The sequence below is a fragment of the Littorina saxatilis genome, linkage group LG12 (genome assembly GCF_037325665.1).
Source record: "Littorina saxatilis isolate snail1 linkage group LG12, US_GU_Lsax_2.0, whole genome shotgun sequence".
In the NCBI taxonomy this organism is placed as follows: Eukaryota; Metazoa; Mollusca; class Gastropoda; order Littorinimorpha; family Littorinidae; genus Littorina; species Littorina saxatilis.
In genome coordinates this window covers 8,991,607-9,017,847 of record NC_090256.1, presented here as the reverse complement: position 1 = coordinate 9,017,847, position 26,241 = coordinate 8,991,607, and the positions used below count along the sequence as shown (strand labels likewise).

General features: G+C 42.3%; 1 protein-coding gene across 6 annotated transcripts in view; it reads left to right on the top strand.

Annotated features, from left to right (window-relative positions):
- LOC138981201 (histone deacetylase 4-like) overlaps nucleotides 1-26,241 on the top strand; it is a 158,328-nt gene that overhangs the window by 28,555 nt on the left and 103,532 nt on the right. For all 6 annotated transcript variants that reach the window (XM_070354042.1, XM_070354044.1, XM_070354043.1 and 3 more), the window contains exon 4: nucleotides 6,375-6,437. In XM_070354042.1, coding sequence (XP_070210143.1) covers nucleotides 6,375-6,437 — 63 coding nt within the window. The remainder of the gene's footprint in view (nucleotides 1-6,374; nucleotides 6,438-26,241) is intronic.

The following is a 26,241-nucleotide window of genomic DNA, read 5'->3' as shown; positions in this document are numbered from 1 at the left end:
GTTTGCAAGCCTGTCTTTTCTGTGCGTCGTCATTGTCATAATGCCAGGATCGGTTATTAAGTTCTAAAGGGAATGTCATGGTTTATTCTGGTATTCGATTCAGCCTTTTCAAATATATATAGTCTATGCAATTACAGGCCGTCATTTTCTTCTGACATATTGATTCCACGGTCTGAACGGAAAACCTCGGCGGTTGTTAATAAGTTCTGGTTTTTTTCCAAGATAAAAGGATGTGGTAGGTGTGTGTGTGTGTGTGTGTGTGTGTGTGTGTGTGTGTGTGTGTGTGTGTGTGTGTGTGTGTGAGGCAGTTAGCACGAGAGAGGGAAAGAGAGAGGTAGATGGAGTATAAAGTGGGAAGTCAAGCCTCAAGGTTTTTATTTTTTTTATTTATTGGTGAATGTGTATGTTTCTCAGCCTCACGTGTAATTCTAGTACACGGACATCTAGCACCACCAACAACTCCCCCCCCCCCCCCTTCCGCCCTCATCTTACCCTCACTAGTCTCTCATTATTTAAATAGATAGGCTTCTTGTCACCCTTGAAAGTGCTGTTCAGTCAACTGTCTCAGGGTGACGCAGTCGGCAATTCTCTGTACACATTGAGAAGCAGAGATTGTGGAGCAAAACAGGATTACAAAATTCCCAAAATAGCAAGCCCAGTGTATTAACAGTAGGGGGTTTACGTCAACTGACGTACAACGTTGACTGAAGAGGTCGACAGGTTAACGACTTCGGGGCGGGGTTACTGGAGTTTGAGGGGGGGTGGGGAGGGGGCGTGATTTGTCAACTCTTTTCCCTGTGCAGCTGGTTTGGGTGTGTGTTTGTTGTTTTCTTGATTAATTCATGAGTGTCCTTTTACTGGTGTACTAACACACTGCAGAGAGAGACAGACAGACAAACAGACAAAGGCACACAGAGAGAGTGTGTGATTTGTTTGTGTGTGTGTGTGTGTTTGTGGGGGGGGAGGGTTGGTGGTTTGTGTTGCGGTGTGTGTCTTTGCGCATGTGTGTAGGAGTGTGTGTGTGTGTGTGTAAGCGCACGTGCCCGCCTATGTATCCGCGTGCGTGCTTTCGTGCGTTTGTCTGTGTGTGTAAAATGCGTTACTTATAACAGCGAGGTGATTAATAAGTTGTTAACTTTACGTCATGAAAAGCTGATCCAGAGAGATACTTGACCTCATTCGCTACTCTCTAACCCAGTTTATACAAGCACCCCCAGGTTTTTTCACCGACAACACCAGTTTCATTCACTCGGGCCTCTATTTATTTACACCGTAAGGCCAACCAAGCTCGCAGTGTCAAAAAGCATTACTGTCCTCGCGTCGCAGTTGGTGCGGTGTTGTCAATAGGCTTTAAGGCTAAATATAACCAAATACCTTCCATCAACTGACATAGTATACAAACACCGCCGTTCGTCCTACTTCGGTCGCTTGGTCTGTCGGCGAGCTTTGTATTCAGAGAGAGTTGAGTGGGTCTATTTCTGGCCTCTGCGTTATAATGCTTGTTTGAAAACCTGGGGTCTACAACTTTCACGCTTTCACGGATATAATGAAATAGCTCTCTCTCTCTCTCTCTCTCTCTCTCTCTCTCTCTCTCTCTCTCTCTCTCTCTCTCTTTCTCTCTCTCTCTCAATGGGCTTTGGGCTAAACATAGCCAAATACCTTGTATCAAACAATACAAACACTGTTCGCTCCACTTGAGTCGCTTATACTGCCACTCTGCCCTGCATTCGCCGATAGTTGAGTGGGTCTATGTTTGGTTGCAAACCTCGGTCTTTAAGTTTAACTGTCGACAGGATTTATACCAGAGAAAGGCTTCTCTCTCTCTCTCTCTCTCTCTCTCTAAATAACAATACAAACACTTTTATTATAACTTAAACACTTAAAGGCTTTTCTCTCTCTCTCTCTCTCTCTCTCTAAATAACAAATAATAAATATCTCTCTTTAACTTTTATAAATTAAAGCCTAAATTCACGGTGTAAATAACGGTGAACATTCTTCCGCTACATCAGCAGTTCTTTTTAAATGCTAGTGTTTTCATGTTTAAAATGTACAACCATGAAACACCTTCATACATCCAAGACCTGTTTGAGCGTCCTCCTGGTAGAGCGAGGCTTTTGAATTATACGCTACCGCTCCCACGCATTGATTTGTATAAATCTAGTTTATCCTACTGGGGATCGCTTGTGTGGAATATACTTCCAATGTACTGTAAAACATGTCAAACCCTTTCATCTTTTAAAAAAAATGTTCGAAAATATCTTTGTCAAAAATAATTCTCTCCCTACGCTTTAAAATCATAACTGTTACTGCATAACATCTTAATCATCATTTTAATAATCAATGAACCACGTTATTATAACTAGTGTTTTGTTACTTTTAACCTGATTACAAATTCTTAGTTAATTAGTTATTCGTTTGGCTGTTCAATACATGTTATATAAATATATAATTGTAATGTATAATGTCATGTATGTCTAAAAGGGACAGGTTGGAAGATTAGGCATTGCCTAAAACCTTTATCCCTTTGTATTAAAGTTTTGAATCTGAATCTGAATCTCTCTCTCTCTCTCTCTCTCTCTCTCTCTCTCTCTCTCTCTCTCTCTCTCTAGATACATGACTGGTTATTCCAAGTAAAACGACACCGGATGGTTCATTGTTTAATGCTTTTTAAATGTGTTCTTTTTTCTTCCAAGTAATTTTGTTGAAGCGTAGAGCTAGAGGTCATTCACCCATGCTATATCTCAGTTTGAAGCTGTGATGAATTCCCATCAAAGTTAGTTTACTTAGACTACAGGTGGGGGCCCAAGGACTGTTATGCCGGGGTGGAAGTAGAGATAAGCGCCTACTTCCCAAGAAATGCTCCATATGGCTTCGTGTCTCCAAACACCTCTGACAGTCAAATCCAGCTCCTGGCCTTCACGTGGCGGGCCCTGTCTTCGACTAACAGGAGAAGGGATGCAGGCGGGTCCCTGGCGCCTTAAAACCAGCTGCTTCGGGCAGATGGGGCTCGTCAACCTTGGATGGTCGCTCATCTAGGAGAAGGACAACTCCGATTTCAAAACCCGCACTGCCTTGTGTGCGCCTTGGGAAAGGCAAAGGCTACGAGAAGGAAAACTTCGACAACAAACCCGGGTAGAGTGGACTCGACAGCCCAGCAAGGCAGCTACTCTTGGGGAGGAGGCAACCCTGAGTAAGAACCTCAACCACCGAAGACGGAAGACAGCAGCCAACTTGGCGTGGGGAGAAAATCGGCTGTCTACGCTTCCACGATAATATGGCCGTACAATTATTATCTTTGTTAGCACGGCCATCAACATCGAACGCAAAAGAAGAAGAAGAAGACTACAGGTGGCTCCAGGAGTTTATGTTAGTATACAAGCTGTCGTCGGCTGTGAATTTTGGGACATGTACACGTAGTCTTCGTCTTGATCTGTGTTCTACAATAGAATCGCAGTGGCTGCAACACGGTCTCACGTTCACAGATTCTGCAGCATACATTACTTGATCGTCACAGTTTACACAGAATGACGGTATCTTTGAAGAAGCAAAAACGCTGGTAAGAAACGCAGAATATTAGAAATGTTACGGGGTATTCTCGCAGCGTTCACGTGTAAGAAACGCAGAACATCGCTTTCATATGTATAACATTTACGACATAGTGAACTAAGGGCTTCCCTGGGTCTGCTATAAAGTACGAATGCATTGCTTTTTACCCCACTCAACTTTATTTTTGCATGGTACAACACCTGGCGTACGTCTCAGCTTTGAAGAATAGCTTTCATTTCTGTAATAAAAAAAGGTTTTCCGTCTTTGATCTTTTTGAAATCACTGTTGGGTTGTTTATCGATATCTCATAATGTGAATATGTGCATAACGCGTGAAAGATCTTCACGCACACAAGAACAGTAGTTTTCTTCTTCTTCTTCCTCATTCTGCATTGACCAGAGCTGCACTGAAAAAAACATTGCGTAGGTGGACGCATGTATGTAGCACACACACACACCCCCCCCCCCCCCCCACCCTCACCCTCCTTTCCCAACTCCCTTGCAGACCAAACCATATGGCAGTCGACAGGAGTTGGAGAAAACGACAACATTTATCACCAGTGCTGGACTGATCGTGTAACCTCTGCGAACGCCAAGAAGAAGAAGAAGACCCTCCTTTCCCTGTACAGAGAGGTAATGAAGCTTACAGGAGGTAAACTAACAATTGAAGAAGAACAAAACCGGAAAACACTGTCACAGAGCAGAGAAAGGCGAAATGGATACGGAAATGATCACAAAAATAAGCGAAGCATTCAGCGAAAGCAATTGAAATATGAAAAGCGCTTGAATTTGACTTGTTTCAACAAAACAGCAGCAACTACAGCAACAACAACAGCAACAATTATATCATTATACAACAACGACGACGACAACAACAAGAACATTGTACTACAACAAACAACAGAGATTCCAAACATATTATCTGAGCTGTCACTGTCGCCAGTCCCACAGTCTCTCTCTGCTCCCCACCCCCTTCCCTCCAATCCCCAACCCTCTCCCTCCCTCCCTCGTCTTATAGCGACAGTCCCGTTATATCCCGTGCCATGATGCAGCGAAGAAAAAGACTAGTAGTGGAGCGTGCGCATCGTTCTATTTCTAGACCTGCGATCGATTTTTCGCACCGCTCCGCTTCTACTCCCTCCCTCTCCCCTCCTCTCCCCCTCTCGGCTTGAAGTTGGCTGTGGTCACCGCCCTGGGATAGGTCAAGAAGCCAAAAATAGCCCAGTGAGCCAAAAATAGCGCAGCAGCTGTCAGGGGCTTTGTACAGCGCAGCGGCGTGTTGTGAGCGCGAGCTTGGAGCTTTGCTAGCTGTCAGTGCGCTGTTCTGGCTTGGCGCTGCCAGGGTTTTGTGTGGGGTTGTTTTGTGGAATGCGGGTTGTGGGGTTGGAGAGAGTTTGTTGTGCTGTGGTGTGTGTTGGTGCTTTTGCACGTGCTGACTTGCAGTAGAGGGGGGTGGGGGTGGTATCGACAGTGTGTGTGTGTGTGTGTGTGTGAGATAGAGAGTGTGTTGTGTGTGTGTGCGGTTTTGTGTGTGTGGTTGTGTGTGTGTGTGTGTCACTGTGTGTGTCACTGTGTGTGTATGTGTGTGTGTGAGCGAGCGTGCGTGAGCGAGCGAGTGTGTTGTTCTCCCCACAACATTTACACGTGGTTGCAAAACCATTCATCAAGTTCCTTACAAATTACAATTTACCATTAGTTTCCTGTCCGTATGTCGGGCACACTACTCCCTTCAGTAAATGAAAACGGATGAATCAAGTTCCGTAGCATTAAAACGAACATCAGTTCCTGTCCCCCTGTGTTTACGCTTCAGAGTAATTGTGCTTACCCCGCACTGTGATAGACTGTAAACAACGCAAGTGGCTCATTAGAGTTTGGGTGCATGCTGTGTCGTGTTGTGTTTATAGGAGCAATTAAACTGTTCCTAGAGCTTGCAAACGGTGTAGTTGTTGTTCATGCTTTTCTGGCGGTGGTGGTGCATGTGGAGTGTGTGTGTAAGGGAGAGACAGCGAGACAGAGAGACAGACACAGAGAGAGAGTTCCTTACCTATTCTTGTGTGTGTTTTGTTTTGTTTTTGGTGCTGTCGAACTCCACGTGATGACACTATAAAAGACAAAATAGAAACACGATGGCAATAATTAGCATGTTTAAAAGTTCATGCCCTATCTTTTCACCTGTTAGTGGCTTCCCTGTAGCTATGTATCCCTCATTATGATCAGGGCGTATGGGATGATGATTGATACGATTTAATCGGGCGTGAATGTGTCATGCCTGGTTGGCCATTAGCATTTCTGGTTTTACCTGGTGAAATGTCTCATCTAGTTTATTTTTCCTCGCTTGTTGTCTTTAGCTATGATTAGTCAAGTTATTGCGACGTTCGCTTTGAATATTTTGCCGGTTAAACTATTAATTAAAGATGCCTATCTTCCCGTGTAGACCACGCTTTAGCGGTTAAAGGTGCCTCTCTTCCGGCGAAGACAATGCTTTAGCGCTTAAAGTTGCCTCTCTTTCCGCGAAGACCATGCTTTACTGGTTAAAGGTGCCTCTCTTCCGACGAAGACAATGCTTTAGCGCTTAAAGTTGCCTCTTTCCGCGAAGACCCTGCTTTACCGGTTAAATCCAAAAACATAATGGACATATTTAAAATCAACAACAAGGTTATGAGCTAATTGTGGTGATAAGCATTTAATGATTTTGGGTTAAACATTGCTTTATTCAACAATTTATATTACATAATGACCATATTATGATATTTAGAAACAACAACAAGCTATGAGCTTACAGTGGTGATAAGCATGTGATAATTTTATTGTTTTCTTCCTTTGTTGCAGACACGGTGAGCTCCCCTGATGCTGCCATGGAGACTTACAGCTATCCACAACTCAACAGGAAAGGTAGGTTACATCCTTACATCGCAAGAATAACAGCAGTATCGGAATATTTAATACAACCACGCACATCTACACTGTTTTGAAATAGGTGACCGAAAACAAAGTCCAATCAACGTGTGTGGTTAATATACTGTTTTTGACAAGGTGTGCAATCCATAAAAGAACATTACATTATCTGGCTGAGGTGCTCATACCAAAGAATCACTGTGATATTATAAGGTGTTTGGTGGCTTGTTGGCAGACCAGCTTTTTTGTAGGTCCGAGGGGACCATGTCGTCTTTTATTTCATCTTTATCGACCAAGGCCGAAGGCCGAGGTTGATGTAAACCGAAGACGATATGCTCCCCGAGGACCCCAAAAAAGCTGGTCTGACAACAAGCCTACAAACATCGTTTTTGTCATCATTTTGGATGAGCAAAGGTACGCACAATAATACACGGGATCCCTATTCTGAACGTTATTTTTAGAATCCAATTCAGGGCCCTAAATTAGCGCGTCAGAAGAAAGTAGCTGTACGTTAACACCGCTGTGACAAAATCATGCATTTGGTTAAGTGTTTCCCCTCTATTTTCTTTCAAACCCTGTTCGTTCCGTGTTGCGTCTGCTTTTTGTTGTCTTTTGTGTTCTTTTCCTGATGAAGCTTCCAGAAGCGAAAATTCGTAATCGTCTTGTGTCGTCTTTGTATCGGTGAGTACAGTAATCCTTTGTTTTTTAACTTTGTTCATCTTACCACAGTCGCTTCGTTGTTTAGATTTTTTTTAAATATTAAAAAAACTTTACTAAAAACTATTTCGCATTTCTTTATGATCTTTACATTTCCTCACATGTAACCTGCTCTTATGACGTTAACTGGAGAACATGCTTTAGTTGTGATCATCGTAAACATCCGCTGTCAAACATAGGCCAGTTTGTTTAATAAATATGAAATACAATCATGTAGTTTCCGCTGATTGGTTCACAGCGGCGTTAAACTTGATCATTAGTGCCTTCTGCAGGTCGCCTCAGAAGTACAGGTTACGTCATGAAATTTGTGAGGAAATGTGAATGTCAAAATGTTGAAATAAAATGCAAAGACTGTGAGGAAATGCGTATTAAATTTGACGTCAGACTTTATATTTGGTTTATGTGTCAAAACCAAACCAAAGTGGTGAACAAAGAAGAAAACAAGTTGTGACGTATTACAAAGAATATTTGTGACGAAATGCGTGGGAAACAAAATAACATTCATATTGGTGTTGATGCGTACATGCCAAAGAATCACGTGTGTACTATAGAGCCATGAAAGTAGATGTTTGCTTACAACCCAGACTCTCAAACTCGCGTGCGCGCACGCACTCACGCACTCCCATTTTCTCTCCTCCTTCGCGCTGTTTGGTTGACAGTGGATGTACAAATCGTCATCAACGCGTTCTGCTGTTGACCTCAGATATGTTGGTTACGTCACGAAGTTTGTGAGAAAATGTGAAGGACAACAAATTGTGACATAGTACAAAGTTTGGGACTCTCTCTTCTCCCTCCCCTCCCCCTTCCTTCCCCTTCCTTCCCCATCCCCCTTCTCCACTCCACACCACCGCCGCTCTCTCCATACTACACACAAAGTATTACAACATACCGTACCAGCAATCCGTTTGAATCTCAGGCTTTCCCAATTTATCACAGCGCGCCCCAAAGGCAGGTCCCAGCGTTGACGTCAGCATAACCTTGGGTGGCCTCTCGACCCCTCGTCTTCATGCTCTTCTCGGGCGACACGGAAGATGAATGAACCACAGGCGTCGGGAGACAAACAAACAGACCCCCCCCCCCCCCCCCCCTCCATAAGCAGAAGTTCCGTTTTTATAGTTATGATGAACCACAGGCGTTGGAAGAAAATAGTTATTATTCTACAAAATGACATTTTTTAAAAGAAAACCTTTAGCCGCTAAGCAGAAGTTTCGGTGTTTTTATTTAAAAAAAAATATTTTTACATCGTTTTTGGGAGTGAAATGAAAAACCCTGTGGATTTGAAGACAACAAAGCTATTATTTTATAAAATATAAAAGAAAGAGTATAGCCCCATAAGCAGTTAAGTTTTTGTAGTTTTGGGAGCACACCGATGAACCAAGGGCGTCGGGAGACGAAACAGCTTTTATTGTAAAATGTGTAGAAGAAAGAGGCTAACGTCTACTAAAGCAGAAGTTGTATGGTTTTAGGGAAACACTGAGGCCGAACTGGCATAACAAAACGAAAAGCTATTATCCTTAAAATGTAAAAGAAAGAGTTCAGCAGTGACGGAGATGTGTTTATGGTTTTAGGAGAACACAAAGGACGAACTGACATTAGTAAACACACACACAAGCACACGAACAGACAGACACACACACACACACACACATATACGCACGCACGCACGCACACACAGATAAGCACGCACGCACACACACACGCACCAGAAGAAAGACACTGGGCTGGGTCGAAAGTGACAACGGCCAAAAAGTCATGGTTGATGCACACTTTCATAAGCTCAGGGATTCAACCAGATTAATTATTAATATTGCTGTAAGTTTGACAACCTTTTGATTGAGTGCGACCCTTGAGATTTGGAAATACTCTTCAGCTTTTCACGACAGACTGATGGCGACGTGAAGGCGGTAGTCAGTACAGCCCTGACCGCAGGCAAGACAAGGGAGGGACACGATGACCCCTTTACAGTCGTAACCGTACGGGGATGATCCTCAGTTAATTGGGTGTGAAAATACCCTAAGACCTTTCTGACGTCAGTCGTGCTGATCCTAAATAACTACTCTGACCTGTCGAGTAGCCTGCCTCTTCCTGCATCGCGATATTAAAGGCACACGCCTTCTCGTGGCTTTTACATGGCTGGAAACACCTCCGCGCGGAGGGGTTTTGCGGCCAGCGCAGCAAAGATAAACCCCATCCCTCCCCGCTTTCTCCCCAAACGCCAACGATGTTTCTGGACCCCCCGCCGCCCGCCCCCCCCCCCCCCCTCTTTTCTAATGCTTCATTTCTTTTTCCTCATCTTATCCATCTTTCGCCTATGTTCGTGTGTGTGTGTGTGTGTCTCTCTCTCTCTCTCTCTCTCTCTCTCTCTCTCTCTCTCTCTCTCTCTCTCTCTCTCTCTTTCTTTCTTTCTCTCACTCTCTCTCTTTCTCTCTCTCTCTCTCTTTTTCTCTCTCTCTCTCTCTTTCTCCCTCTCTCTCTCCTTCTCTCTATCCCTCTCTCTCTCCCTCTCTCTCTCCTCTGTCTCTCCCTCTCTCTCCCCCCTCTCTCTCTCTCCTCTCTCTCTCTCTCCCCTCTCTCTCTCTCTCCCCTCTCTCTCCTCTTTCTCTCCCCTCTCTCTCTCTCTCTCTCTCTCTCTCTCTCTCTCTCTCTCTCTCTCCCCTCTCTCTCTCCCTCTCTGGACTCATGTCATTGCGATAACGCTTTAAAAGAAAACAGAAGAAAAACTTGTTTCAGCTCGTCGGGTTGACATAATTTAACCCCCTCCCTCCTTCCATTTCTATTTCAGCGTCACTTTGTCCTTCTTTCTGATCCCCGTTGACTTTTAGTGGGTTAAGCTGTGCTGACATGTTTTTCTTCGGATTTTGTCAAACGCCGTAGGTCAATGTGATCTGAGCGTATGCATGTTGTGAAGAAAAAGACAAAAGCAAACAAACAAATATAAAACTGACGGAACGTTTTTCTGTCTGCATTTTTTTTTCTCCACCGATGCACGATTGTCGTGCGTGTTTTTTTCTGACGCACATATTTCAAGTCCGTTTCTTACCCCAGTAACGCAGGAACCTGTTTTTGCAACAAATGTTGTTGTTGTTTTTGATTCTTGATTTTGGAAACGTGAGCATTGGACCTGTTTCGGACTATAGAACATGTATGTCCCTCCTGGTAGAGTCGGCAAGTGTGTGCCCACTTCATCTGAGAAAATGGAATCGTCATGGGGAAGTTGGCTCTGGCTCATTGAGAATGAGAAATTCCATCTTGTTTTCTGTCCTCTGCTTGATGGTGCGATATCATTGTTATTGCTGACGTTTTACGTGAAGCCTTGCACTTCAATTAATAAACATACATAATTATATACCGCTCTAGATGAATGAAACAGGCATAATTCTCACACTGTTCTGACATGAGCGGACGCAAGAGAAATGGAACGAATGTTTAAAAAAGCAAATCTTTATTATATGTTTTTTATCGCTGTGCCTGTACTTCGACGGTAGGCCTTCGACACAATAACTGTATTGCTACACCAACTTTCTACGGTGTCTTAACATTCGTTGCAACGTCTTCTGTTCTGTCTACACTCTGTACAGAATCTATTCATTTGATGTACGAAAATCACATACTAACACGCACACACACACACACACACACACACACACACACACACACACACACACACAAACACACACACACACACAAAAACACACACACACATGCACACACACACACACACACACACACACACACACACACACACACAGTGTCATATGTGGAGCAGTAGCAAACCCCACAACAACAACAAAACACGTTATGGCCGTTCTTTTCAAGGACGGGGCACCAGGTTACCTTTTCAATGTTGAGAAATTGAAATAATGCTGATCAGCGGTAGACAAACCAGTGACCTTTGACAAGCCAAACATCCAAATGAAACGAGAACCTGTCATCATCAGATAATGTGTTTGCCTTTGGCACAAACTCATAACGGGACATTATGATGATGCGCCATCACATAACGATACAGTCTACTTCGTTTATAACGTCGCCGGATATAACGTCACCCCGTTATATCGTCACCCAAACACCGGTCCCGGCTCAATTCCTTCTTTCCAAGACTATTTTAACCTCGGATATAACGTCACCGGATATAACGTCACCCAGTTATAACGTCACTCATCCATGTCGGTTATAACGTCATATCAATCCCCATATGCAGCAGTTTGCATAGTGAACGACTGTCAAGGCATGTTCATTTCCCCTACACGTGTCACAAGTTTTGTGTATTAACAGTATTCAAGTTGTTCCGTTTTCCCGTTGTTAGAGGCCCAAGGAAACTAGGTTCAAGGCATAATTATTTTTGCTGCATGCGTTTTGTGAGTTCCTGTTCGAGGTTTTTAATCAAAAGAAAAATGTTTTATTTCATTTCATTTCGTTTTGTGAGTTCCTGTTCTATGTTTTTAGTCAGTAATGAAAAATGTTTCATTTCATTTCGCTTTGTGAGTTCCTTACTTAGGTTCCTCAGTGTTCTAGGTTTTTAATTAAAAGAAAAATGTTGCATATCATTCGTTTTGTGAGTTCCTGTCTTGGTTTTTAAAGGCACAGTAAGCCTCCCGTAAACCATCACAGAGCTCCCCGAGCGTCTAAATACAGTACAAGCATACTTCCATTTGAACGCTCACCGAACGGGAACATCCTGGCTGCTTTCTGTCGAGCGTGAGACATTTTCCAAGAATTTATTTTCGTAGACTTGTTCCGTTAACAACAACGGCGCCTCGTTTTTGCGCTAGACCTAACTTTTAAAATCTAAATAATAAATTGACAGCTTGTTACACAAACATTCTTTAATCATAAAAGAATTCGTTTTTCATCAAGACAAGATCAGAACAATTCGAAGTTGTGAAAGTTTAAAAAAAGAAAAGCCCGGAAGCAGGGTCACGCAAGGGTCGTAGCAGACGACGGCCGGTTTATCAGTGCAAATCGCCGTTCCTCTCAACAGTCTTGATCTTGATCTTGATCTTGATCTTGATAAGTTACGCCAACAGGTCCCAAGCTTGGGAATATACGTTGGCGGAATTTGGGGAGAGCACTTGGTGTTTTAGTCAGCGGTTGGCAGCTTTAGTCAAAAGCCATCGCTAGAGTTCTTGTGAACCACAGCCGTTGTTTCGTGCATAAAAAAACGTGCTATTGTAGATAAGCTCACGTCGAGTCGCATTCAAATGACTAACTATGACGACTGCATTGTGAAAATGGAAAACTGGATCACACGGGTTCACGATGGCTCAGGGGTAAGATAAACCACGCAAAAATAAATTCTTTGAAAATTGTTCGCTCTTTACGGAGGGCACCTAGGATGTTCTCAATTGGTGAGTGTTTAAATGAAAGGGTGTTTGTACTGTGTGTAAAAGCCTGACCGTATCTGTGATGGTTTACGGGAGGCTTACTCTGCCTTTAATTGAATTTTTTTTTTTTTTAAAGTTTCATATCGAGCATACATTGTTACTCCTGCGCCGAGCGCGTGCGAATGGATTTGTCTACTTCTGTCCTTCAATCACGCATATAAAAAACAAGTCGCGTAAGGCAAAAATACAACATTTAGTCAAGTAGCTGTCGAACTCACAGAATGAAACTGAACGCAATGCAACGCAGCAAGACCGTATACTCGTAGCATCGTCAGTCCACCGCGCACAGCAAAGGCAGTGAAATTGACAAGAAGAGCGGGGTAGTACTTGCGCTGAGAAGGATAGCACGCTTTTCTGTACCTCTCTTCGTTTTAACTTTCTGAGCGTGTTTTTAATCCAAACATATCATATCTATATGTTTTTGGAATCAGGAACCGACAAGGAATAAGATGAAGGTGTTTTTAAATTGATTTGGACAATTTAATTTTGATAATAATTTTTATATTTTTAATTTTCAGAGCTTGTTTTTTTTTTTTTTTTTTTTTTTTTTGCCAAGCACATCATTGTGGGGCTTTTAATCAATAACATGCATCCGTCTACAATTTATCATCATTCATCCATCAACATTTATAATAGATATGTTTGGCAAGTATACACAACACACAGCATTAGGACATAACAGACAGACGGACATATAACATACCCTTCTCCTGCAAGTAAGGCCGGAGCTTAATATAGCATGCAGATTACAATACTTGACATTATGGACGTATTACCTGCTTAATAATAATACAGTCAGTTAATAATACCGTCAAACAAAGACAAACAAAGAAGAAAAACAAACAAAAACCAAAGCCAAAACACATATCATCACATCTCTGCACAACCTAGCGTACTACCTACCCAACTCTTCATATGGGGACCATAATTCTACAAATTTGGTAATGTTACCAGATTTGAAACTGGAATATTTTTCTATTTCAAATCTGTATTTCAAATTTCTTAGAAATATTTCTAACAGTGGCCTTGTCTCTTGTAACTTACTCTTATAAATATAAAACTTTGCAAACAAAATGATAAAATCCAAAACCACATCTACCTTAACATTGTTCATACACCCAAACAAATTAAATTCTTCTGTAAAAAGAACATTTGCGCGGTAAATACCACTTCTGTTTAACAGTTCTTCCAAGTCAGTCCAAAATTTCCGACTAAGCGGGCAGTACCAAAATATATGTGAAATTGTTTCATTTTCAATTTTACAAAAGGCACAAAGGGGACTGTCAAGAATCTTTTGAACAAATAGCCGGCAAGCAACACCAAGAATGCGGTGAAGCAATCTGGTCTGGAACCATCTTAACTGTGTGTCCTTAGTTGTTTTGAAACACTTATCAAAAATCTGTTTCCAGTTCAGGTTGTAAAAATACATATTCCATCTGTTCATGCCTGCAGGGTTATCGTCAAATTTTGATTTCAAAAGGACTTCTTTAATTGCCTGTTTGCCTCTACAAATAATCTGCCAGGGTTTATAATCCCTAATCTGAAAACCATTCAACGAATCAATTTTTACTTTTCTCTGATATTTTCGTAAGGACTTAATCACTCCCTCATAGAATAAAAAATTAGTTTGAACAAAAGGAAAATTTAACCTAAATTCTTCAAAGGTAAAGAAATTTCCATTTAAATGTAGAAACTGATGGATAAACACTACATCATTTTCAATCCATTCCTTATTTACTATTGTACCGTGGTCTCGTATAATGTTCAAATTGTAATGTATACATTCGGAAACAAAATCATTCACATTAATTACCTCGCTTAAGGAACAGCTTTTCTTATAATGTTTCAAAACATCCTTCCAAAAACTGTTACCACATCGTTTCATTAACACATTTACATACTCGGCACCCACTTTAAATATGTCTTTCATTCCAGGTATCATATCAAAAATAAGCTTTTTTACATCAAATTCAAACATCTTTAGTCTGCGAATCCAATTTATCTTTACTGATGCCACAAAAGTGTAAATGTCAATCATATTCAGACCACCACTGCAATAAGGTCTGCAAACGACATTACGCCGAATCTTTGCAGGTTTACCATTCCACAGGAAGGAATAAAAGGCTGCATTCACTTCTCGTAAAAAACTCTTCGGGTGGGTCTGGCAATACAGTTAATAAATAAACCAATTTTGAAAGGACCAAAGTTTTCAAAATTGTAATTCTACCAAATGGTGTTAACTGTCTTCTGCTCCAATCTGTTAAAATTCTTTTAATCTCTTTTAATTTTCCTTCATAATTAATTTCCAGAATGTTGCCGGTGTTAGTCGAAAATTTGACTCCCAATACTTTAAAGATCCAAGATGACGTCGATGACGTCATATCCGGCTTTTCGTGAAAGTTGAGGCGGCACTGTCACGCCCTCATTTTTCAACCAAATTGGTTGAAATTTTGGTCGGGTAATGTTCGACGAAGCCCGGACTTTGGTATTGCATTTCAGCGTGGTGGCTTAAAAATTAGTTAATGACTTTGGTCATTAAAAATCTGAAAATTGTAAAAAAAATATGTTTTTTTATAAAACGATCTAAATTTACGTTTATCTTATTTTCCATCAATTGCTGATTCCGAAAACATATAAATATGTTATATTTGGATTAAAAACAAGCTCTGAAAATTAAATATATAAAAATTATTATCAAAATTAAATTTTCCAAATCAATTTAAAAACACTTTCATCTTATTCCTTGTCGGTTCCTGATTCCAAAAACATATAGATATGATATGTTTGGATTAAAAACACGCTCAGAAAGTTAAAACGAAGAGAGGTACAGAAAAGCGTGCTATCCTTCCCAGCGCAACTACTACCCCGCTCTTCTTGTCAATTTCACTGCCTATGCCGTGAGCGGTGGACTGACGATGCTACGAGTATACGGTCTTGCTGCGTTGCATTGCGTTCAGTTTCATTCTGTGACTGAGTTCGACAGCTACTTGACTAAATGTTGTATTTTCGCCTTACGCGACTTGTTATTTCTTCGGACATCAAGGATAGGTTAAGATCTAGCAGAATATGAATGAACGACAGCCATGTGTGTGTGTGTGTGTGTGTGTGTGTGTGTATGTGTCCTTAAAGCTAATAACGTCGGACACTATAATTAAAGACTGAGATTGTCGATGGAACCAGACGGAGCTTGACACTCCAACACTAGCTATATAGCAACCTGTCTCAGAATCAGCATGTAGCCTACAATACTCATTATACTGTACTGTACGTTGATACGATGGCCGAATGTCGGGGACAATTTTGTGTATACAATTTTGTATTCATGATCTAGCCAGGTTTTGGAAATACTCAAAGAAGAGAATAGTCCACAATTCTATATATGAGGAAGTGAATTAAAGATTATTGTAATAAGTTAGTTTAAAACTTGCAATAATATGTTGTTGTGATTTTTAAACAACACTAATGTTTGCACGTTCCATTTCTGCACAGTTTTATTAAAAACAGTCAGTACTTTAGAAAGGGACATAACTCTTGGACTCCGGATATAACATCACCCGCGCGTAAAAGTGACGTTATAACCGATGAACCGGATACAGCGTCACCGCGTATAACGTCGCTCAAAAACATCCCCCGAGGGGTGACGTAATATCCGGAGTCGACTGTACCTCGTCTCCGGACATTCGCTATGTCCTGAAAAGCAAGAGACAAACTAAAATCCTTTTTCAAGCCAGATCACACAAAGGACATGTCGAAGCTGTTGTTGTCAAACTTTGTGTTTGCTTTTTGGACAAACTCATAACTTGGGCATTAATTAAGACGGTATTGATGAACATAAGAACATCGTGTGTTAGGAAGCTCACTAAGTGCACAAGAGCCGAACGACGTATATCACAAGTGAATGTATATAATATATCTATTGATGTCTGCTTGGAAGAAGTATCAGAAATGAAGGAACTTCGGTCTGGGATGGAAATCTGCACCTGGTGGTCTGTGGTTAGTTATTTTTTGAGTACGGGAAAGGCGCACGCGCACAAACACACGCTCACACGCACGCACGCACGCACACACACACACACGCACACACACACACACACACGCGCGCGCTTGAAACTCACGTCGTGTTTTGCAACTCTGGGTTTGTAAATGGCAGAAGTCTATTATAACTTGTAGTATTCCATTCACTTGCGCAACAAATGTATAGGCGGCGAGCGAAAGTACATGTATTTCATGTCACCGTGCGTGTCTGTGTTTTTAATCGTGACACTACTGTCACGCGGCGAGAGTATGGCGAGTCAGTAAGTCAGCTGGCTTTGCTGACGATCTTACTGTACAGCTATCTTAGTCTCCCTTTCGCTCTTCGTATTTATTCCTGCTTGGATTATAGACGTTTAATGTTTTCGTCTTTGCTGCGCGCTTCAGTTCACGTTCTACTGGTTTGTGTGACATCTTGGGGAGATTATGAGGTGGACACGAATACGGTTTTGAACCGGTATTTCACCTTGTGTGCTGTAGTAAGAGGCTATCTCTGTTTTGTGATGGAATACGCTACACGTCGGTTGTTGCAATAGTGAAACGTGGCGTTAAATGGGACATCTTTTGAAAGGTGATAGCATTCTGCTAACGGCTTGGGTACAGCTTTGAGTGGGGTCAAATGTCGTAATATTTACGTAACATGTACTTTTCATTTCTTCTTCCCTTGTTAACTAGTTTTCCGTTTCTGATTTAGAGAGTCGGCAAAGTTGCAGACGACGGTTGTGTGGTTACATTTTTCAGGGAATAGGCTACTCGATTGGGTTAGAGTGATGTTGAATAATTAAACATCTAGAAAGAAACCTTTACTTTGTTTTCGTACAGGTCTTGAAATTCAGAACATCTTTTGTTTTCGCCAAAGAAGGGGTCAGTCTCCGACGGAGGAAGCTTTGTTCTTATAGGATTACATTCAAATTTGAATTCTTCATGAAAGGGTTACTATTACAGTGGTAGCCGCGGTGCTTGAAAAAGCATTAGGGAGATTCAAGGACAGCACGTTTCGTTTTGCAGCTCGTTTCGTTTGGTGAATGAGTCACCCCGCGAAACGGAACGTGAAACGAGACGGCATAGGCCCCAGACAAGATTTAGATGTATTCACGTTTCGTTTCGGAATGAAGGAAGGGCGATAAATCTTCAAGTGAAATTATCACGTCTGTCCTCGATCAGAATGGAAAAAAAACCCCTAGGAGGTGGTCCAGAATCGGGCATACTTTGATTATTTTCAGTCCAAATAAATCACACAGACTTTGTTTATACAAAATCACATACGAAGCCAGAATAAAAATTCGATGCGATGACCTACTTCTGCTTCGCCATTTGCTTTCTTCACCATGAAGTTGGATAAATGTACCAGGATCAGCACCCTTCAAAATATTTCAGTTCACAACAGTTGTCTACCTCCAATGAACACATTCTCAGCGCTGAAAGACTGTGAAAGGGTTGATGAATCTAGCAATGCATAAAATGGCCAACAAATAAAACTGTTAGTGTGCAAAAATACTCACAAAAGTTGACGAAATATTGTTCGTTTTTTGGGGGTGGAAAACGTGACTGCGTTTTGACGTTCCACGTTCCGTTTCAGTTGACCTTCACCTTTCCAGCGAGAGACCCCCGAAATGATGACGTTTACCACAACTTCAAAACGAAACGTCCCGACGTTTCGTTTATTAAATCTCCCTATTGTCTAATTTTACACGTAGGGTGAGAGAAATCGTGTTGCTGTGCCATGCTGTGTTCGGCTCGCATGGATACATTCTACATTCTGTCATTCATCTGATTCTGTTCGGAGTATAATGGGTGTACCGGTGGAGTGTTGTGATTCGACTCTATGACTTTTACATTGAAGAACTAGTGTTACGTTCTGCCGTCAACCATGCTCAACTTCTGTTACCGTTTGGGATACTCTAGTCGACGCCCAGGTATGACCGTATGCAGCGCATCTTTCTTTGTTTTTGTTTCTTTCTTCTACTCTTATTTTGTTTTTTGTTGTTTAAATTTATGACAGGTTTTCTCTGTCGTAGGCGAGGGCAAAAAGCAAACAAGAAAAATGTAACACACGCACGCACGCCACGCACACACGCACACGCAGACATATACACACAAACAAACACGCTCTCGCTCTCTTTCTCTCTCTTTCTCTCACTCTCTCTCTCTCTCTCTCTCTCTCTCTCTCTCTCTCTCTCTCGCTCTCTCTCTTTCTCTAGTATGATTACCATGTTTAAAAAAACAAGACACAGAAACAATTGTAGATTTAGCAAAGTTTTTGTTTTTTGCATTTCAGTTAAGATTGTCAATGTTAAATAATAATGAGGATTAATTGTCGCTGAAGGTTTTGTTGTTGCTGTATTTATTGTTCGGTTGTATGTATATATTAGGCAGCATTGATGTGCATGATTATTGATAGAGGAAAGCTTGGAACAAACCACTGTGTATTTTGCATACGTTTAAATATCATGTTTTCTATTTTTTCCTGTGATTCATGTGTACCCCCCCCCCCCCCCCCCCCATTGAAAGGGGCTGTAGGCCCATATTCAATTAAACAGTCAGTGTCAGTGTCTCTCTCTCTCTCTCGGGTGTTTATATCTCAGTACTACCTTTTTAACAAAAATCTGTTTTGTCGCACTGTACCCTCACACATAAATTAAATAAATAAATAAGGAGCCTGTGTGCTCCTCTGTCTGTCACTTTCCGCCTCTGGGGCATTCTCCAGAGCTGTGTGCCAGTGGACACCATGTTATGGTGATATTTATTTACTTTTAACTGAGACATTTTAACCATACACATTGATTTCATTAATAGATACTGGTTCCATGTTTATCCTAGGCCTGCAGAGAAAGAAATAGACATTTTTTATACTTGCACATTTTGTTTGTCTATATACGCTTAGGTAAATTACAAGGGTTTCAAATTACATCACCATCGTAACATGGAAACCAAAGTTTGTAACGAAATTTTGTTTGTTATATGAAATACTAACAATTAAAACAAAAGGAGGCAAAAATATATACTATTTTTGTTGTTGCATGTCTGTTAGTGTATCATTATTTAACTTGAATATTACAACAACAACAACAAAAAAGTAAAATGATTACATTCTAGTTGCCATTTAATATACATTATAATCCTTTAATATACTGAAAATGCATGTCACAAAATGGTACAGAGCTCTGAAGAATAACCAATCTCTCATTCTCCTTCCCATCTCACCCCCCCCCCCCCAAAAAAAAAAAAAAAAAAAAAAAAAAACCCACCAATATCGGTTAAAGGGACTTATAAAACATAAACCTGCCAACAAACCAACCCCCCAATATCATTTTCAAGTGAAATGAAGTCAGACGTTTTCTTGCAAGCCAGCAGCTGGTTAAGAGATATTGTCTAAACGCAGTCAGAGCTGGACAGTTTTCTCCTCCAAGTTTTCAGCGTGTTAATGTCTGATCTCTGGATCAAAATGCCTTTATGATGTGAGATGGTTGTTTTGACGACAAGTGATATTTAAAAAACCCAAAAACAAACCGGAGGCTATCTCTGACGTATGAGGTCCAACGAAACAGGATTTTGTTATATTTTTGCATCTAGAAACAAAGGAGGGTATTGGGTCTTTTTTCGACGCATGATTTATGTTTTCGTGAGTTCTAGATTACTTTCGAACGACGGTACAGACAGTGACACCAAGACAGACAGACATTTATTGCCCGTTGTATGTTGTTGTTGTTGTGTTGCTCTAATAGTTAAATGATATCTTCAGATGAATGATTATTACATGCATGAATTCGCAAATAGACATTAACTTTTTGTTGAACGCAGTGGTAATAGACAACAGAAAATACCTCCAACTTTACAGACCTTTAATGAGTAGAATATATCACAGCCATACTCTTTAATCTCAAGTCGACAAACAGAGATTGTATCGTGTTCGCTCAAAATTGTGTGTGGGTGTGTGTGTGCGTGCGTGCGTGTGTTTGACCTGACGTTGTGTGTGTGTGTGTGTGTGTGTGTGTGTGTGCGTGCGTGCGTGTTTGACCTGACGTGTGTGTGTGTGTGCGTGTTTGACCTGACGTGTGTGTGTGACGTGTGTGTGTGTGTGTGTGTGTGTGCGTGCGTGCGTGCGTGTGTTTGACCTGACGTTAGTAAATTCTGGGATTTTGTTCCTACCTAGTCCAGCAAGATAGCAGGCTGGTCAGCAATTTTGATCAGCATTTTTTGTTAATGCGCTGGTGCATACGCTGCGTTCACGTAAAACCAAGAATACAATTAGTTTTGTTTCTCAGTATTACTATTTCAGTCATGTCTGAAATACATCACTTCAATCTTCTCTGCGGCATTCACCCCCCCCCCCCCCCTCCTCTCTCTCTCTCTCTCTCTCTCTCTCTCTCTCTCTCTCTCTCTCTCTCTCTCTCTCTCTCTCTCTCTCTCTCTCTCTCTCTCTCTCTCTCTCTCTCTCTCTCTCTCTCTCTCTCTCTCTCTCTCTCTCTCTCTCTCTCTCTCTCTCTCTCTCTCTCTCTCTCTCTCTCTCTCTCTCTCTCTCTTCCACACACCCTCCCATTCCATTATCCGACACCACTTATCTTTTTGTAGGCGGAAGAAATTATAAGACAAGAGTTATTTCTGGCAGGATTGCGGGTCCAAAATAAAATTCGGCCGAGGTGATTGACACTATTGCAAAAATAAGGGACATCCTTTTCGATCGCAGATGTCTAACTGCGACTGTTATTAAAACGATTTGTCACCACCGGTTCTTCCTTCTTGCCCATCCCTCCGAGTATGCCAACGGGCAGCTGTTTGGACTAACGGAAATTACATTAGTCAATCTGTCGAACTCACAGAATGAAACTGAACGCTTCGTCAATCCCCGCGGCAAGAAATCGCCCACTTTTCCCGTGCAACACGCATTAAAATTGACAAGCCAGAAAAGCGCACAAGCGTATTGTGGTAAGCAGGAAAGCGCGCTTTTCTGTATTTTTTTTTTTTAGATTTCTGAGCTTGTTTTTAATACAACATAATTTATCACATATATATTTTTTTTTAATCAGGAAATAATAACGAATAAGATGAATAATTTTTGGATCGATTTCTCACATCTTAATCGTAGTACCAATTCAGCTATTTGTGTTAATTGTGATCACATTTAAAGAGTAAACATGACATATGTACATATTTTCAGATTCAGAATTTGATGAAGAATACGATGCAATCTATTTTAATCTGGTTGTGAAAAATCGATTTTAATGACAACTTTAATGAGCAAACTAATTAATTAATTTTTAAGCCTCCAAGCTGCAATGCAATCCCATAGTCCGGACTTCTTCAAAATTTACTTGACTAAAATTTCAACCAATTGGGTTGAAAAAATGAAAGCGTGACAGTGCCGCCTCAACTTTCACAAAAGCCGGATATGACGTCATCAAAGACATGTATCGAATAAAACAAAATGGTCTGGGGATATCATACCTGGGATTTCTCATGTGATGTTTCATGAAGATGGGTCCAGTAGTTTTCTCTGAATCGCTCTACACACACACACACACACACACACACACACACGCACACACACATACACACATACACCGCGACCCTCATCTCGATTCCCCGTCTATGTTAAAACATTTAGTCAAAACTTGACTGAATGTTATAAAACGAAATACAAATTCTGATAAAAACAAAAGCTCAGTCTTCCGTCGATGCAACCTGTTTTTGATGTTCAGATCACAGACATTGCTCAGCTTGAACTGCTTTTTCTTGAGCAGGCACGCTTCAGTTATATTTTTTTATTACCCCGGATCCGTCCGTTTGGGGTGTTTGCATGAAATGTAGTGTAGTTTTGTGGTTGGTAATTGTTGAAAAGCAGAGAGATATTTCCCTGACAGCTGATCTTATTCTCTTGGTATCCACAGATGGTCGGATTTTTGTTTATTTATTCTTGCTTTTTTGTTTGTGTTTATTATCTTTGTCGGCTCTTCTTATTCCTTGCGTCGTTTTATTTATTTTTTAAATTTTTATTTATACTACTTTTGCTTCCTTGACATTTAGCACGGACTTGCAAATGAAATGAGACAGGTTGAAATTCTAGACAGGTGCGCATGTATGTATGTGAACTCCACGCGAAAGGTCCCGTCGCACCCGCGCGAGCTGATAAACAGATGTGTGTAGAAAGGGCTTTGGTTGTGACGGGCCCGGATGTTTGTAGAAAGGGCTTTAGTTGTGACGGGCCCGGATGTTTGTAGATTGGGCTTTAGTTGTGACGGGCCCGGATGTGTGTAGATTGGGCTTTGGTTGTGACGGGCCCGGATGTGTGCAGAGAGGGCTTTGGTTGTGACGGACCCGGATGTGTGTAGATTGGGCTTTGGTTGTGACGGGCCCGGATGTTTGTAGAAAGGGCTTTAGTTGTGACGGGCCCGGATGTGTGTAGAAAAGGCTTTAGTTGTGACGGGCCCGGATGTTTGGATTGGGCTTTGGTTGTGACGGGCCCGGATGTGTGTAGATTGGGCTTTGGCTGTGACGGGCCCGGATGTGTGCAGAGAGGTCTTTGGTTGTGACGGGCCCGGATGTGTGTAGATTGGGCTTTGGTTGTGACGGGCCCGGATGTTTGTAGAAAGGGCTTTAGTTGTGACGGGCCCGGATGTGTGTAGAAAGGGCTTTAGTTGTGACGGGCCAGGATGTGTGTAGAAAGGGCTTTAGTTGTGACGGGCCCGGATGTGTGTAGAAAAGGCTTTAGTTGTGACGGGCCCGGATGTTTGTAGATTGGGCTTTAGTTGTGACGGGCCCGGATGTTTGTAGAAAGGGCTTTAGTTGTGACGGGCCCGGATGTGTGTAGATTGGGCTTTAGTTGTGACGGGCCCGGATGTGTGTAGATTTGGCTTTAGTTGTGACGGTCCCGGATGTGTATAGAAAAGGCTTTAGTTGTGACGGGCCGGGATGTGTGTAGATTGGGCTTTAGTTGTGACGGGCCCGGATGTGTGTAGATTGGGCTTTAGTTGTGACGGGCCCGGATGTGTGTAGATTTGGCTTTAGTTGTGACGGTCCCGGATGTGTATAGAAAAGGCTTTAGTTGTGACGGGCCGGGATGTGTGTAGATTGGGCTTTAGTTGTGACGGGCCCGGATGTGTGTAGATTGGGCTTTAGTTGTGACGGGCCCAGTTGTGTGTAGATTGGGCTTTAGTTGTGACAGGCCCGGATGTGTGTAGAAAGGGCTTTAGTTGTGACGGGTCAGATTCTTGTAGATTGTCTTTAGTTGTGACGGGCCCCGGATGTGTGTAGATTGGGCTTTAGTTGTGACGGGCCCGGATGTGTGTAAATTGGGCTTTAGTTGTAACGGGCCCGGATGTGTGTAGATTGGGCTTTAGTTGTGACGGGCCCGGATGTGTGTAGATTTGGCTTTAGTTGTGACGGTCCCGGATGTTTGTAGATTTGGCTTTAGTTGTGATGGGCCCAGATATGTGTATATTGGGTTTTAATTGTGGCGGACCAAGATGTGTGTAGATTGGGCTTTAGTGGTGACGAGCCTAGGGGCAAGGCTAAATAACTGGCAAGTCTCGCCTGACATAGTCGTAAGCTGCAGCAGAGAAGAGAAATAGATGAATTATAATTGTGTGACCTTCTGGAATCCCAGTGACGGAAGTAGTTGTGAGGGAATGAAAGAAGGTGGATGACTGTGTGAGTGACTGACAGCTCATTCGGGGCGTCTTGAATAGTATGCAAGGTTTTGTGTAAATTGGATGTTCGGTGTTTAGAGTGCAAGTACATGTAATACGTATACTACCACTTGACCCGTCCGTGGATACTAATGATACATTCGATTGTGGTCGCAGGGATGGCACGGCAATGCTTTTAGGCTGTCCTAATATCAGGCCAGGTGCTCGTTTCACCGCATTTTATTATTCAAATCGCGATCACAGCTCCAGGCGCTGTACAGATCAAAATCTAAAAAATAAAAAATAAACTAGAAAACCACACACGAGCTCGCGTGTACACACACACGCGCTTGCACGCACGGACACACGCACGCACGCACGCACGCACAGTCACGCACACGGTCACAGTCACACACTCACGCACACACTCACGCACACACACACACACACACACACACACACACACACACACACACACACACAAGGAAACAAACAATCAGAGGGTGTGTGCACCTTTCGCACTAAGACAAACATTGCTAGTTAGACGCCCGGAGGTTAATACCCCCCCCCCCTCTCTCTCTCTCTCTCTCTCTCTCTCTCTCTCTGAAGCCGGGAATAAAAGCAAAACATATACAGTGACGTGGAAAGAAAACAACAACGGGAGTGCGATTTGCTGTTTGATAAACGATGGAGTGAGGAAACACGGGCAGCCGCACCTGTGCATTGCAGCGCAGATTTGTGTGCACCTGGGCTTGAAGTATATCGACGGCACACGCACGCACGCACGCACGCATGCACGCACACACACACACACACACACACACACACACACACACACACACACACACACACACACACACACACACACACACACACACTGAGAAAAAGAGAAGCAAAAAATGACACTGTTAAAAATCAAACAAATCCAGAGATCTACTTGCGGACAAACAAACAGACAAACAAACACACAGACAAACTGACAGAATGAAATCTGTAAAAACCGACCCGAATAGTTTGAGGAAAGTAGCGGAAGACCCCGCATGTATGCAGGGGGCTAATGGAACTTGCTCTGCTGGGTAGACAACAAAGTCCGTGGAATGTATGCTCCTTTTAAAACAAACAAGCGGTTGTCACACACACACACACACACACACACTCAGGTGCACGAGCACTAATAAGGAAACTGTGACGCATGTTATCGTTTCAAAGGTGACGACAGTGACCCTGTTTTGTGAGGAATGTCTCCCGTCTGGGTATTTGCCTTCAAGGTCCCATCTACTCTTTCAGCTTCAACTCCCCCCCCCCCCCCCCCCCCTCGAGGGAGAAGTGTGTGAGTGAGAGTGTGAGAGGGAGATACAGACAGACAGACAGACAGCGACAGGGAGTGGTTAGTGGTAAGGTTCAGGAGTTGAAAATTGTGTAACACGCGTGTGGTTTTTGCAAGCCTATACGAAAGGGACATTTTATGGTTAAGGCCGGCTAATTAACGCGTGGACGGAAGTGTGACAGTGTGTAAGTGCAAAATCAGGTGCTCCATTGCGATGCATGAGTAGTAGTAGAGTGGCGGAGGAGATGTGGGGTGGGGGGGGGGGGGGGGGTAGAATAGGATTGAATGGTGGGGGAGGTGTTTTTTTTGGTCATCAGTCTTGTGTTTTCTGATAATGAGAGGAAGATGAAACGGTTGAGCGTGCCGTCACTTGAAGGTCAGAATGTGTGGTCTTGGCGTCATCTCTGTCTTCTTGTCAGTCTCAGACTGACAACATTTTATTTATGTGTCTTAGGACGCGTTTCCTGGCGTCACTTTCGCGTAACGTTACATTGACTCAGTTACACACACACACACACACACACACACACACACACACACACAGAAGAAAGAAAATCGCAGAGAGGACGCGGGACATGAATGTGTTCAGTACAAATTGCAAGGCTCGCAGAACGCATGGTAGGATTTTGTGGAGTTGCCACTAGTCTAGTTCTTGCTTGTCTGGTGTGCCTTATGCGCTTGCGCCTCTTTGCATATTTACCAACCATGTCAGAAGT